Source organism: Palaemon carinicauda, chromosome 2, assembly GCF_036898095.1.
Source record: "Palaemon carinicauda isolate YSFRI2023 chromosome 2, ASM3689809v2, whole genome shotgun sequence".
Lineage (NCBI taxonomy): Eukaryota > Metazoa > Arthropoda > Malacostraca > Decapoda > Palaemonidae > Palaemon > Palaemon carinicauda.
Genome location: NC_090726.1, coordinates 194221652 through 194236681, shown reverse-complemented (window position 1 = coordinate 194236681; position 15030 = coordinate 194221652). Strand labels below are relative to the sequence as shown.

At 36.9% G+C, this 15030-nt stretch overlaps 1 protein-coding gene and 1 long non-coding RNA gene across 3 annotated transcripts in view; one reads left to right on the top strand and one right to left on the bottom strand.

Annotated features, from left to right (window-relative positions):
- Positions 1-15030, bottom strand: part of LOC137629254 (uncharacterized) — a 119652-nt gene that overhangs the window by 28530 nt on the left and 76092 nt on the right. Inside the window, exons 3-4 of one of the 2 annotated variants that reach the window (XR_011041478.1) lie at positions 9052-9266; positions 8344-8440 (exon numbers count right to left, since the gene is read on the bottom strand). This is a non-coding gene — a long non-coding RNA (uncharacterized lncRNA). The remainder of the gene's footprint in view (positions 1-8343; positions 8441-9051; positions 9267-15030) is intronic. The other variant, XR_011041479.1, reaches the window with a different exon arrangement.
- Positions 8460-15030, top strand: part of LOC137629244 (uncharacterized) — a 36460-nt gene continuing 29889 nt past the window's right edge. The window contains exons 1-5 of the mRNA XM_068360511.1: positions 8460-9205; positions 10370-10559; positions 10945-11114; positions 13107-13343; positions 13542-13589. Coding sequence (XP_068216612.1) covers positions 9088-9205; positions 10370-10559; positions 10945-11114; positions 13107-13343; positions 13542-13589 — 763 coding nt within the window. The 5' untranslated portion in view covers positions 8460-9087. The remainder of the gene's footprint in view (positions 9206-10369; positions 10560-10944; positions 11115-13106; positions 13344-13541; positions 13590-15030) is intronic.

The following is a 15030-nucleotide window of genomic DNA, read 5'->3' as shown; positions in this document are numbered from 1 at the left end:
AACCTCAGTCTTGCATCGTGTGAGCATCTCCCGCTTCAGTCCTTTTTGAGCAGAATCACGTTTTCATGTAAAAAAGTGATACATTTGTATAAAGTGGTACATACTCCTGTACTGTGTTTAGCTTTAACGGGTAATGTACTGTAGATGACTGATTCCCTACAGTATTACGCAAGAGACACATCAGGAGTTGCATCATGCTTCAAGACTGCTACGTAGAACTTCATATGAATATGGGTAGTGGTTGATTGATTGATTTAAAGTTTTCAGGCATCCTGACATCTAAGGTCATTGACGCCGATATCATTTAGTTTACTGTAAGCAAATAAAAAAATTAAATATTCAGTTAAAACCATAAAAGTTGAATGTCATTATAAAAGTTAGATAGTTTTGAAAAGACCCACTTCTGAAATAAATCTAAAAATGCCACTTTCATAGAAGGACACATCATGTCCAAGAATCTTGGCAAGGATGAACCTGCCACCCTCATCTCGAGCCTCAAACAAATATCTATTCCGCAAGTTATTATAATTGGGGTATTCAGTCAATAGATGCCTCACTGTTAGAGGTACCAAACAGTCGTCACAACACAGTTGGTGTTGGCCCTTCAGCAGAAACTCGTGTGTCAACCGAGTGTGACCAATACGGAGACGACAAAGAGAAGTCTCCCATTTTCGGGGCATCATGTTATACCTCCAAAGAGTTATGGCATTTGTTACTTCTCTCATTTTATTGCCATCTAGACTATCCCATTGCTGCTGCCATTTATTGCAAAGCAATTTCTTGATGTTAGGTAGATAATCATTACACGGAATGGGATACCTTCTTGGCAGCAACTCTGATGCAGCATTCTTTGCCAGTGAATCTGCCTTCTCATTCCCAGACACACCTACATGTGCTGGAACCCAACAAAATCGAACCATTATACCTCTCCGTCCAATAATAAAGAGCCATTCTAAAATCTTTAAATCTAGAGGGTTACTAGAATTAAAAACTTCTAAAGCTTGAAGGACACTCCTTGCATCACTAAAAATTGTAAAATTACCCTCCTTCTCCAATGCTATTTTCTCAATAGCGGATAATATGCCAAACAGTTTGGCAGTAAATATGGAAGCTGTTAGAGGAAGTGCACCTCTACAATTAAAGTCATTACTATGTACTCCAAATCCAAGGCCAGCATCAGATTTGGAGCCATCAGTATATATGAAAGTCGATCCTCTGTTCTTCAACATGTTCCATAAAAAGAGACCTGGCTTCTAGGTCAGTCATATTCTTCTTAACTCCAATAAAGTATTTACAAAAAAATATATCTGGTAATTTCCATGGACGTGTTGATGATACCTTGAATGGAAGTACTGTACCTTACTTCTAATTATATCCAGGCTGTTTAATAACCGTTTCACCCGAAAGCCACAAGGTTGGGGAGATTTTGGGTGCAACTCAAAGTATGATGCGTGTCTCACAAAGCTTGCAGTCTGAAAGGCTAAAGGGTTGGAGAGTATTTGCAATCTAAACCAATACCGAACAATGGAAGACATTCGGTAAAGGTCTAGAGGTAACACTCCAGCATCAACAAGGAGACTTGGGATAGGTGAGGTTCTAAACGTTCCTGTGGACAATCTAATACCAGCATGATGTATTGAATCTAATATTTTTAACCGGCTTGGGGTGGCTGAAGAGTATATTTCACATCCATAACTAATTTTGGAAAAAATCAAGGCCTTGTATAATTTTAAAATAGTATTGCAGTCTGGCCCCCCTTGATGTATGGGACAATACTTTTAAAATATTCAGAGCTTCAACACATTTAGCTTTTAATGCTTTTAGGTGAGAAACCCATTAAGCCTACAATCAAATATCAAACCTAAAAATTTGGCTTCCGATACACATGGGATCCGTTGACCTTTAATGTATACATCCGGGTCTGGATGTGCTCCCCGGATACGACAGAAATGTACAATAGTAGTTTTACTTGTCGAGAACTTAAATCCATTCATATCGGCCCACTGGATAATTTTGTCAATTGAGAGCTGTAGTTTTTTCTCAACCATTGCCATTCTGGCTCCAGCAAATGATATGGAGAGATCATCCACAAATAATGTTGAGAGAGCATCCTGGTGAATGGCTAAGGATATCCAATTAATTGCTAGTGCAAACAGGGTTACACTCAGCACACTACCCTGAGGAACTCCTTCTTCCTGGCACTTACTCTCTGATAGTTTCCCCAACTCTCACTTGAAAAACTCTATGTGAAAGAAATGCCTGAATAAATAGTGGTAGCTCTCCTCTCAATCCCATTTCATGAATGGTTTTAAGTATACCATATCTCCATGTGGTATCATATGCCTTTTCAAGGTCAAAAATACTGTAACATGGTGCTGTTTGGAAGCAAAGGCTTCACAAATAGAAGACTCAAGTCATATCAACACATCAGTCGTTGAGTGCATTTTTCTGAATCCACATTGAATCGATGATAAAATACCTTTCTTTTCAAGGTACCACATCAGCCTTGCATTCAGCATCTTCTCCATGATTTTACATAAACAAGATGTCAATGCAATAGGACGATAGTTTGTTGCTAAAAACTTGTCTTTACCAGGTTTTAAAAAGGCTAAAATAATGGCTAGTTCCCAAACACTTGGGTAACTATGATCATGCCATATTCTATTAATAATGCTTAAAATAAATAGCTTTGTGTTAAAATGTACACGTTTAATCATTGCATATGGAATTCCATCGGGTCCAGGGGCTGTATCATTGCAAAGAGCAAGTGCGGAATCTAAATCTCTTTCAGTGAAAGGAGAATTATACGACACTTCCCTTCTTGTTGCAAAATTTAAAATTATCTTTTCTTCAATGCTCCTATACTGGTGACCAGGGGTGTCTTCACACTTGCTGGATACATTTGAAAAATGATTAGCCAGGGCATTGCTAATATCATTTGCTTCAGTTACATACTGACCATTCACCTTCAACACTGGTGGTGGGTTGGGGGTGAATTTGCCAGCTATCTTTTTTACTTTCCTCCACACAGTAGATGGTGGTGTTCTACTGTTAATGGAGGAAACAAAAGACATCCATGACTGGCGCCTTGCTTCTTTCATGGCACGACGGAACTGTGCTCTACATTTCTTTGTACATATTAAATTCTCATCAGTTCTGTATTTACGCAATCGTGTTAAGAGATCTTGTGGCTCTGTGCAGGGCAGTTAGTTCTGAAGACCACCACGGGACTGGTCGCCGTTTGAATAACCCTGTTGTTTTGGGAATTGAATTGACTCCTGCTGTATGGAGAGTTCCATTCAGTAAGTCTATGGCATCATCAATATTTTCAACCTGTCCTGCACCCCCCTCAATTTCGCTTAGCTCACGAAATCTATCCCAGTCTGCCTTGTCAAGGTTCCATCGTGGCGATCTCTGTAAAGGTGGACCATTGTTGGTGTTTATAATGATTGGTGCATGATCACTAGTATGCCAATCATCTAATGTCCTCCAATCGAATTCAATAAGGCAATTAGAGCTTACGATTGATAGGTCAATACATGACAAGGTACCTGTCTGGACATAAAAGTGTGTGGCCTCTCCTGTATTAAGGAGTCCCACATCTTCATTTTCCACAATTGATGATATGATATTTCCCCTTGTGTTTGCTAAAACATCACCCCACAAAGGATGTCCACCATTCAAATCTCCAAGTAAAAGAAAAGGTTGAGGGAGTTGTTGAATCACCTCCACTAAGTTATCGTACAAAATGTTATCATTTGGAGGCAAGTACAGAGAACAAATTGTTTATTTTCTTCCTATATCGATCTGTACAACCACTGCCTGCAGAGGTGTACGAATAGACAGAGAAACTTGCGGAACATCTCGACGAACATATATGAGACTTCCGCCATGGCTCCCCACTTAGTGATCATATGGTGTCCTATAACTAATACATTCACAAGGACAAGGGGTATTATGATCAAGTTTGCTCTCCTGTAGACAAATAATTATGGGGGAAAGCTCATGAATCAGGAGCTTAAGTTCTTCATATTTGGCCCTTAAACCCTGACAATTCCATTGCAAAATGGAGGAAAAAAATATGGTTTATAATTTGGTAGACCCCTTGGATGGAGTCTTCCCATAAGCAGTTTTTCATCTAACACTATTTCTAGGTGGTTTTATTTAAATCGACTTCCAGTTGATCAGAAACATCAACAGACAAAGCATCATATTTATTTGACGTCGTAATTTTGATATTTCTTATGGAAGGGGGCGAGAGAGATGGAGGTCTCTCTCTTTTCCAATTAGTAGGTGGTGAGCTACCAGGTTTTTGCACCTTCCCCAATACAGGTGCACCAGGTAACTTGGTGTCAGGTGGAATCTCCATCAAATCAGGCAAGGACATGGCCTGAGAGAGGTTAGTACTATTGTTGGTAATGGGGGACGAAGGCTGTACAGAAATGGGCAATGACCCATTTTTAATATACTGTGGCAGAGCCTCAGAAGGCAATATTGTTACCTTGTCATGCAGTACTTTATTATCAGAAGTTGTATTTCTTTTCTTAGGATTACTGGCAGGGCTAGGTGGGTTTGATGTCTCCTGTAGTAAATTTCCCTTTGATTTTAAGGCCTTTGCATAGCTGGTTGATTTATTCAAGTCTTTTTGCATGTCCCACACTTACGTGTTCTAAACTTGATTTGTTTAGGGCAGCTTCCTCCAACTTATACAGTTCGCATCTCCTATCAGTTGATTTATGATTCAAATTGCAGTTTGAACACCTGGCCTCAAGTGTACATTCTCCACGATAAGTTTTGGAGCAAATACCACGCATTTTTTCAATTTTGCAAACTTTGGATGGGTGTCCAAATTCAAAACAATTAAAGCATTGCAGAGGCTTTTGTTTGAAAGGCCAAACTTTAATCCTTTCATTTTCAATAACAATATGGAAAGGTACATCAGCATCTTGGAAAGTAAGTATAATCATTGAAGTTCCAGGAACCTTATGCACTTTCCATACATTTAGTGGACACACAGAAAAGATCTCCTCCTCTGTACATTCATACAGGTCTTTATTAAAGACCACTCCCCTTCCATAACTAAAATTTAGATGGGGTTTCATTTCCAATGTAATTTCATCACTATCTGTCTGTAAGTTAGATAGTATTGCAGACTGAGTTGAAGATTTGGCATGGATGAGATAACTATTCTTCCCAAAACAAGATATACCTCCAGGTGCAATGGTTCCTACTTTTTTTTTTTTAATAAACTCACATATTTTGAAATAATTCCCTATCATCCCTTTAGGTTCAGCTACAAGCCACATTGGTGGTTTGGGTTTTCTCTGTGAACATGGGTACATTTCTCTCTTTTTCAAACCAATCAGCAGGTTTGTACACATCCAATTCCTTTGGGACCTTAACACAAAGAGCTTCCATGATGTTCAATTCGTTAATTTTGATACTACTAATATTACTTATGGCATTAAACACTTCATCATAACTATCAAAAGATATCCAAGAGTCCCATTTTTCACCTCCGAGTCTCATCCTTATTTCCTTTATCAATCCATAGCACTCAAATGCTCTATATATATCATCATAATTTGTCTCTAATGGAATTTGGGAAACATGAAGGAATCGTAGTTTCCTTGTGTTACCCAAATTGCTAGATTTTTTAACATCAATAGAGTGGTTCTTTTTAGTTCGAAGGTTGTCAACAGAATTTTCCTTAATTACAGTAGCAGAAGTCGTCAACAGTACCGGGGGGGAGTCAGCAAATCCAGGGGATGGGGAGTCAGTATTTGAAGGGTCCATATTTAAGGGTGGGATTTTCTTTATTATGTTTTTTGTTGTTGTTTTGTTGGTTTACCTGCTTGAGAATTTTAAGAAAGTATCATACGTCGGAAAGGAAATTTGTATTCTCCACTATCGGCACAATGAGAGTATACTTCCCAGATGGTCCACTCCATACCCTACCCGAAGGATAGCATCAAAACAGATATAGAGGCACAGGTATAAGCTAAACCCACCTGTTAGAAATGAGACCAAGGAAATATGGAATCATCCTCCCCATATCTGTAATGATGGGCTTCCAGCCAGAAGCCAAGAGTCCCACCTCAAGGATTGGATCCCCCCGGATTCCGATGACCCAACCCTTGAGAGTAGTTCCGCCAAAAAGATCCAAACCATCTTCGGGATGGCTGAGATCATCCAATACTCGCATATTTAGCTTTGAATGCATGCAGATACCTCCCAACCGTGGTCCCTTCTCCCATTCATCTAAGCAAGCAGTAATAACGAATGTGGAAATGTCTACACCATTTAAGTAAAATAAAAATAAATAAATAAATAAATAAACAAACAAATAAAATATATATATATATATATATATATGTATATATATATATATATATATATGTATATATATATATATATATATGTAGTATATATATATATATATATATATACACACACACACACACATATATACATATATATATAAACGTAAGAGAAATAATACTTATTGAGTTAGGATAGCAAGGCAAAAGAAAGTTGATAAAATTAGGAGAAGGTCGAAGAAATACTGAGCAGAAGGAATAGAGTTAAGGGAGAGAAATTTAGATTCAAACTAGGGGAGAAATTTCCCAAAGTTCGAGAGCCCTCTTGCCCATCACAATTCTTCAACAACATGAAGAAACCACATGACAGCGTCAAGGCATTCTCTCGTTAAGAGGGTATGGGTAGTGGTCTTTGTACAAAATATGCACACTTAGTTAATCTTATATGCAGTATCATTGTATACATATTGTACATACATTATTACAGTAATACATAGTATTGTTTATCAATTATACTGTACAGTACAGTATGTAAATTACTACATGCATTGTTCTCTACAAATATAAATGTAGACTGTGTGTGCAGTGAGTTGTGAAACAGTGTGAATCCTTCAAACAAAAACAGCAAGCACTTGCAGTACAGTTAAGCTGTATTGTAATGATAGTACTGTACATATATTACAGTAATATACACTACTGTATCAGCGAGTGTTATACTGTATTAGATAGGAACAAGTGTTTTGTTGTAAGTGTCCCAAAGACCTATGTAGTGTTGCATACTGTACTGATCTCTACTGTACTGTACCGTAGCATTACCCTGTCCAGTACTAGTGTACACATGTGCACATGTAGTGTACACTTACTAAAATGTCTTCATTCAACTACAAAATAATAATACTGATAGAAGCCAAGTAAAAACAATATAATGCAGTACTTAGTGTATTAATCGATTGCACGTAGGCAATGGGCAGTTGGTTGGTAGGGTTAGGAGTTATAACACCCTAGGGCAGCAAGTATTCGCCAATTCTCGTTCTTCGCACCTGTCTCTGTTACCTAACCCCTGCAAAGAGCGAGGGCTGAACGAGCAGTGACTAAATTGTTCCCTACCAATATTTCTCCTTGCAAAAGAAGTAGGGCTTCCAATTAATAGATTAAATCATTTTGTTGTCATTTATACCACAAAAAAAAAAAAAAAAATAAGTAAATAAATAAACAAATCTGCCCCTTGTGAGTGATACAAATTGCCCAAACGTCAATAAACACTGACAGCAGCTCGACATCATGCGTGTCTATTTACTAATAGTCTCGTAAGGATTAAGATATGATAGTATATTTTGTTCAAATCAAAAACTATTCGAGCCTGAGGAACAAAGTTTTAGTGGATTTCAAATTGAATATGACAGTACACATGTAGTTGTATAGAATTGTTAGTAGTATTTGTGTATACTTTAATTTACAAATTACACACATATTTACTTAAATTCGGACATTTTCTAAAATTTCAGCTCTCCTGTGGCTATATACTCCTCGGGAATGTTCTACCCAGCACATTGTTAAGTCGTACAGGACTTCAATGAAAATGAACTATTCAGACTGTTGCTGTCAGCCAAGAGTCTGCACGGAGAGATTCTACTCCAGCAGACACATCTTAATGTCTGTATCTTACTATGAGCCCATCACTGGTTTTTCTTGTCTGCACAATCTCTGGAATGCTTTTTCACATGCTTCTCATCGCTTTAAAGATTATCAAGCAACGATTTGCTTTTAATGCATTTCAAAAATACAAGATATGTTTTCCTATTATAAAATTCAACTTAGCTTGTAAGGGCATGGCTTTGCTGGAAAAAAAAGTTGTTTTGAAATTTTAATTATTTTTGTCTGTTGGCCAAGAGTGACTCCAATTGCTTTTCCTCTGTATTTATATTTCATTGTATAATTATATGAAGCAGATACTAACTTGTGAACTGGGTGATTAATTGATGAATGATTGTGAAAAACTGAAAACTGACAAAAAATTACTGACCTTGATTATTCATACATCTTCATATACCAAAAACATCGTATTGGAGAGTATGTTCCTTAAAATGAAGAAGTCCATTACTGTGATTGCATGAAATAATCTGAAATGTTTTTTTTTCTATAAATTAAAGTCTGGTATAATCATGTAAATCTAGCTTTTGTTTCAGTACAGTAATGTTATTTATCATAATAAATACTGTTGCTTTCAAAAAGACAGATGTGTCTTGCAAGATCACCTTTTCTTATATCTAAACTGATTAAGTGTCTCAAGTAAAAATTTATTAACAATGTAAATAATACAAATATTTGCAAGAGGTTGCATTTCTTATATACTGTCCATGATCTCCAAGTCAACCAATTTCTTTAATAATTGACAAAAACTAATTTGGGAAGCATCTTGCAAGACCGTTATTCGCATCTTGATTAATTGCTATCCAAGTTTATTTTTATTTTAATATACACATAAATTTATTAATACTGTATCATAGATTAATGGATATTGATATCTCAAATTCAACTAGAGACAATATTAACTACTTCTAAACAAACATCTAAGTGAATTATAATTAAACTGTTCTTTTGAATTATCAATATATTTAACCGATATCATTCATCCACTAACCTGGTACCAATTAAACATTAAGAGTGGTGGGACACCGCTGAACCTGATCCGAACTATGACCCAAAGGGCTACACAAATGCCACAAAATACCTGTATCCAAACTGTGAGTGTCCGGACAAGGCCTCCATGACGGGTGACCAGGCTAAATGTGAAAAGCAGTGCCTGGAGGACTCCGACTGTCCACCGCTGAACTTGTGCTGCCCCAATGGATGTGGGAGGGTCTGCGTCTCTCCAAAAGCAACAAGTAAGGAAAAGCGTTCATTCTAGACATGACAATGTCAGGAGGCACGTAGTTCTGGGAGTAACTGAATATTAAAATGAATGTTGCAGAAATATTTAGAAAGACACTGGAATGCTAGAAATGTATGGTCTTTTCAGATGTATATTCATAATACTGTCAAAGGGAAAATCATGGAGAAGATACCTTTCTAGGTTATTTGTTAGGATTTTACTTAATTTTGGCCACTGGCATGACAATGCAGTAGGAGATGCCATTTAACACAAAGGTGTAACAGGGAGGAAAACACACAGTTGCAGGTGTAAAGTCAAAAGAGGTTGGAGATTAAGCTAAGAATAGATGTGTGGACAGAATTGACTGAGGCAGGACCAAGGGAGGCCAATCAGTATCATGATGCACCAGAGGGTTAGCCCAACAGTTACATCATTAAGTTGAAAACTGAAAAACATGGGCATATACATATTACATATACAGTACATATATATACATGTACATACTGTACATACTGCATACATATACAGTATATACATATATATACATTACATATATATATATATATATAATATATAATATATATATATATATATATATACATATACATACATACATACATACATACATATATATATATATATATATACACACATTACATGCACACACACACACACATATATATATACATATATATATATATATATATATATACTGTATATATATATATACATATATGTACATATGCATAAATATTCATTACATATAAATATATATATGTTACCTATATGGCCCACCCGTTACTTCCTTTTTATTTATTTTAATGATGTTACTCATCTTAAAAAAATTTTTCCCCTTTTTCCTTTCCTAACTGGCCTATTTTCCCTGTTGGAGCCCCTCGGCTTATGGCATCCTGCTTTTCCAATTAGGGTTCTAGCTTAGCAAGTAATAATAATAATAATAATAATAATAATAATAATAATAATAATAATGTAAGTATGTGTATATATATGGATGTGTGTGTTAAACATACTATACAGTGTTGTATTTAGTGGGAAAGAGAAAACAGCAATCCAAAATCAGTAGTTCATCCTTAATAGACAAGCAAACAGTTGCTAGTTAATCAGACAAGAACGTTTGAAGAACACATTTCTAATGAAGTTTTTATTCTTCACCCAGGGTCAGATGAATGTGGCTGTTCTGTGACCTTTCTGACCCAGACGGGCAACTACTACGACTATTACGATGATTACTTCTACGAGTATGATTACTACGATTACCCAGATGAAATCTATTACATCTACAATGACTATGCCGATAGGGAAGAAATTTTCCTATTGAACTTCATCTGGGAATCGCTACAAGAGAGGTCAGCGTTAAGCATGTGAAATCTTTCCATGTTTCAAGATGATATATTAGGGAATTTGAAACTAGTAAATGTTTAATCAGTTGGGGGTAAACACCCTAACTATGTTATCAAATATGCAAAAACTATAAGCAGAATTAGGCATGATCAGGATGCTTTTATTTTGTGCTGGTACAATAGTTTATATTGGAGAAAAAGTCAATACAGTATATAGGAAAATATTGAACAAAATTCTCCCATAATTAAAGGTTTCTGCAGAGAATGATAGCATCAATTTATCTGATTAAAATATAATATTTTAATATAATATTTTAATATGATATTTTAATATATTATAGTATTCCATATACTTACTGTATACTGTATATTAACTATGTATCTTCACTAGTTTCACGCCGTCTTTGGAACCCTATGTCGTGAACCCCAATTTCATAGGAGAGTATTTAGGACCACAGAAGACACTGTGTCAACTCAGGAAAGTGATGGAGAGTGATTCATTCATGAATTACAGGAAAACCTCCAACTACGATATTTTCAGGAAGAAAAATCGAAAGCTTTGTAAGTACTGTTTATACATTGTGTGTTTAGTTGTGGCAATTTAACAGGATTGTTGGCTTAAAGGTTGCTTATGAATAGAAGAGGCAGTGACATTGCCCTATGGAGAAGAACAATGCCCTAGAGTCTGACCATATATACATATGATCAGCGCCAAAGCCTGCTCTCCAGCCAAGCGAGGACCGAGGAGGGCCAGGCAATGGCTGCTGATGACTCAGCAGATATTCCTATGGGCTCCCCAAAACCACCCCTCCTTAGCTCACAAGGATGGTGAGGTTGCAGCGACCAAATAAACTACAAAGTTTGAGCGGGTCTCTAACCCCAGTCTGGCGTTCACCAGTCAGGGACATTACCACATTGGCCACCACAATCTGTGGTCCCATGTTCAAATTACACTCGTCGGTTCATAGGTTTCACTGATAAAAGGCAAGATCTTACGCTCCCTGTGAGGTTCGGAAGAATTTCTGCTGAATTAATAATTAGCCATTGCTTGGTCTTCCATGACCATAACCTAGTATGAGGAGGACTCAGGCATTCTCAAGTGAGTATACAGTCAGGCCCCTTATTCGCAGGGGTTAGATAACAGACGCATATATGAAAAACAAGAATCCGCGAATATTTGCTGCCCTAGGGTGGGTTAACTCCTAACCTTACAACTCACTGTCCATTGCCTACAAGCAGTTGAGTCACACACGAAGTAACCCACTATACAGCACTGCCTAATATTGGTTTTATTTAGTTTCTATCACAGTATAAGTACTGTGCTAATGAATTACCACATTTTAGTAAATGCACAGTACATGTATATTCATGTGCTGTGTACATGGTAAGATTACAGTACACATAACACGACATCACTACACTTTTATGCACAGTACATGTAGTATGTACTAACAAAATGAAAACTGTTGTTCCGATCTAACAAAACTCACTGGTACTGTAGTGTACTGTATATTACTGTAATATAAGTACAGTACTATCACCATAAAACAGCTTAATTAGCTGAGGTAACACTTGTGAGTGATTGCTGTTTTCTGCAGGTCAACTCACACTGTTCAAACTCACCATACATGTAGCTTATATCTACATTACTACAGCACAGTATTTTGTATACAGTACTGTTCAGTAGTTAATACAACAATAAAATTAATACAAAATGAAGATATTAACACAATAGAAATTAAAAGAAAAAGTATCAGTACAACACGAAGTTCTATGCAGTGTCTGAAAAATTATGCATCTCTTTAAGCCGTCGACTGATTGGCACGTGAGGTAGCGTAATGTAAGCATTACATTTTTTGCTAAAATCCCTATAAACACAGTGGATATGTACTGTACAAGTTTTTTACATCATAACATGATTCTGCACAAAAAACACTTAGGCGAGAAATGCACACACGAGAAGAGACTGTGAGCGATGGGGTGTCATGCTGCGTGGAGAGGGAAATGGCGCAAAGCATGCTGGGAGCAAAGGAGCACGCTTGGCTTGAATTTTTCAGGCAGTGAGAGCACTTACAACGAAACTGGGAATACGTGATTTTTTTATTCAATATGTTATAGGGTTCTCAGTATTGCAAATGATTAAATCTGCAGACAGAAATCACAAATTAGGAGGGCCAACTGTCAGGTCTCTTGTGCCTGCCCCTTGGATTTGCCCCTAAGAACCTTTAATTAGTTTTTTTTTTTTTTTTTTTTTTTTGTCCTGTCTGAGTAAATGAGTTTACCTTATAATTTTTGGGAAAGCATGAATGTTTTCAGTTGTTTAACTCAAGTCTATAAAGAAATTCTTTGGTAAGCCATAAGACTAGAAATTTTATTCCACATTTCATTCTTAAGTTTCTTTATAATACTGTAATGATGATATTACTCATTTTGGTGATCAAAACTACAATTAAAATAATGTCACGATTCTCAAGCAGAGATTTTAAAGTTAAAGCTTCCTCTTAAATATCACTGACAGATTCAGGTTTGAAATTTGGATTTACCTTTTTCCAGTCATTGTGACTAAAAGAAATGAGACACTAGAAAGAATCGGTCAACTAGACCTGAGGAAAACATACACGACCATCTGCCTGATTACTATTGGAAATGTTGAAGTACCTGGCGATGTTCTCAGTCAGCTGACTCCCCTTGGAACTAAATTAATACCACCGTTACTGTGCCAATGGTCTGTAGACTCCTATCAAGATCTTCAGGATCTTGCACCAAGCATCAAAGAAATAATTAATGATGGTAAGTACAGTGCTAATCAAGGAAGAAAAAAATCTGGCAAACAATGACTACAAAGATTTTAAATCATTCTCAAAATCATAGTTTTCATGAGAAAAACAGTATATGTTACAGTACCCATTCAATAGTGAGAATTGTAGAATAATTAACTGAAAATTATATGAAAAATCCATTGCAAGTTTATAAATAATTCTTTTGTAGGTGAATGTTTATGCCCTGGAGAATCAGGTCCCACTGGTCCTTGTGTAGGTAAGTAAATCAGTAAAATCACTATCAATTCACTATCCTGAAATACTGGAAATACTGCATGTGACTTCGGTGAGTAAGCAAGTGGCCTTCTTATAATATGATATTTTGATTATAAAATAAATTTTTGAATATACTTACCCGGTGAATATATAATAGCTGACGTCTCCGACGGCTCGACAGATTCCAAAAACTCGCGAGCGATCGCCGTGAAGGTTGCGGGTGTGCCCACCAGCGCCGACTATCGGCCAGATACCGCATATACTTGTAAACATCTCCAGTTCTTCTCAGTCCCCTAGGTCTCTATCGGGGAGGAAGGGAGGGCCTTTAATTTATATATTCACCGGGTAAGTATATTCAAAAATGTTATTTTCCTTAGTAAAATAAATTTTTGAATATACTTACCCGATGATCATATAGCTGTCAGCTCTGCTGCCCGACAGAAAAACCTACGGGCGGAATACGCCAGCGATCGCTATACAGGTGGGGGTGTACATCAACAGCGCCATCTGTCAAGTAGGTACTCAAGTACTCGATGTCAACAAAGAACCAATTTTCTCCTCTGTCCACTGGGTCTCTATTGGGGAGGATGGGTGGGTCCTTTAATTTATGATCATCGGGTAAGTATATTCAAAAATTTATTTTACTAAGGAAAATAACATTTTTCAATATTAAACTTACCCGATGATCATATAGCTGATTCACACCCAGGGAGGTGGGTAGAGACCAGCATTACATGTTGACATTATATGAGCTAAGTATTCCGTATTTCATTTTAGCAGTTATTCAAAATAACAAACATAAAATAAATAAGTACCTGGTAAGGAAGTCGACTTGAACAATTACTCTGCCTTTTTAAGTACGTCTTCCTTACTGAGCCTCGCGATCCTCATAGGATGCTGAGCGACTCCTAGGAGCTGAAGTATGAAGGGTTGCAACCCATACTAAAGGTCCTCATCAAAACCTCTAATCTAGGCGCTTCTCAAGAAATGACTTTGACCACCCGCCAAATCAAGTAGGATGCGAAAGGCTTCTTAGCCTTCCGGACAACCCAAAACAATAATAAAACATTTCAAGAGACAGATTAAAAAGGTTATGGAATTAGGGAATTGTAGTGGTGGAGCCCTCACCACTACTGCACTCGTTGCTACGAATGGTCCCAGAGTGTAACAGTTCTCGTAAAGAGACTGGACATTCTTAAGATAAAAGACGCGAACACTGATTTGCTTTTCCAATAGGTTGCGTCGAATATACTTTGCAGAGATCTATTTTGTTTAAAGGCCACGGAAGTTGCGACAGCTCTAACTTCGTGTGTCCTTACCTTCAGCAAAGCTTGGTCTTCCTCATTCAGATGGGAATGAGCTTCTCGTATTAACAGTCTGATAAAATAGGATAAAGAATTCTCTGACAAAGGCAAAGATGGATTCTTAACTGAACACCATAA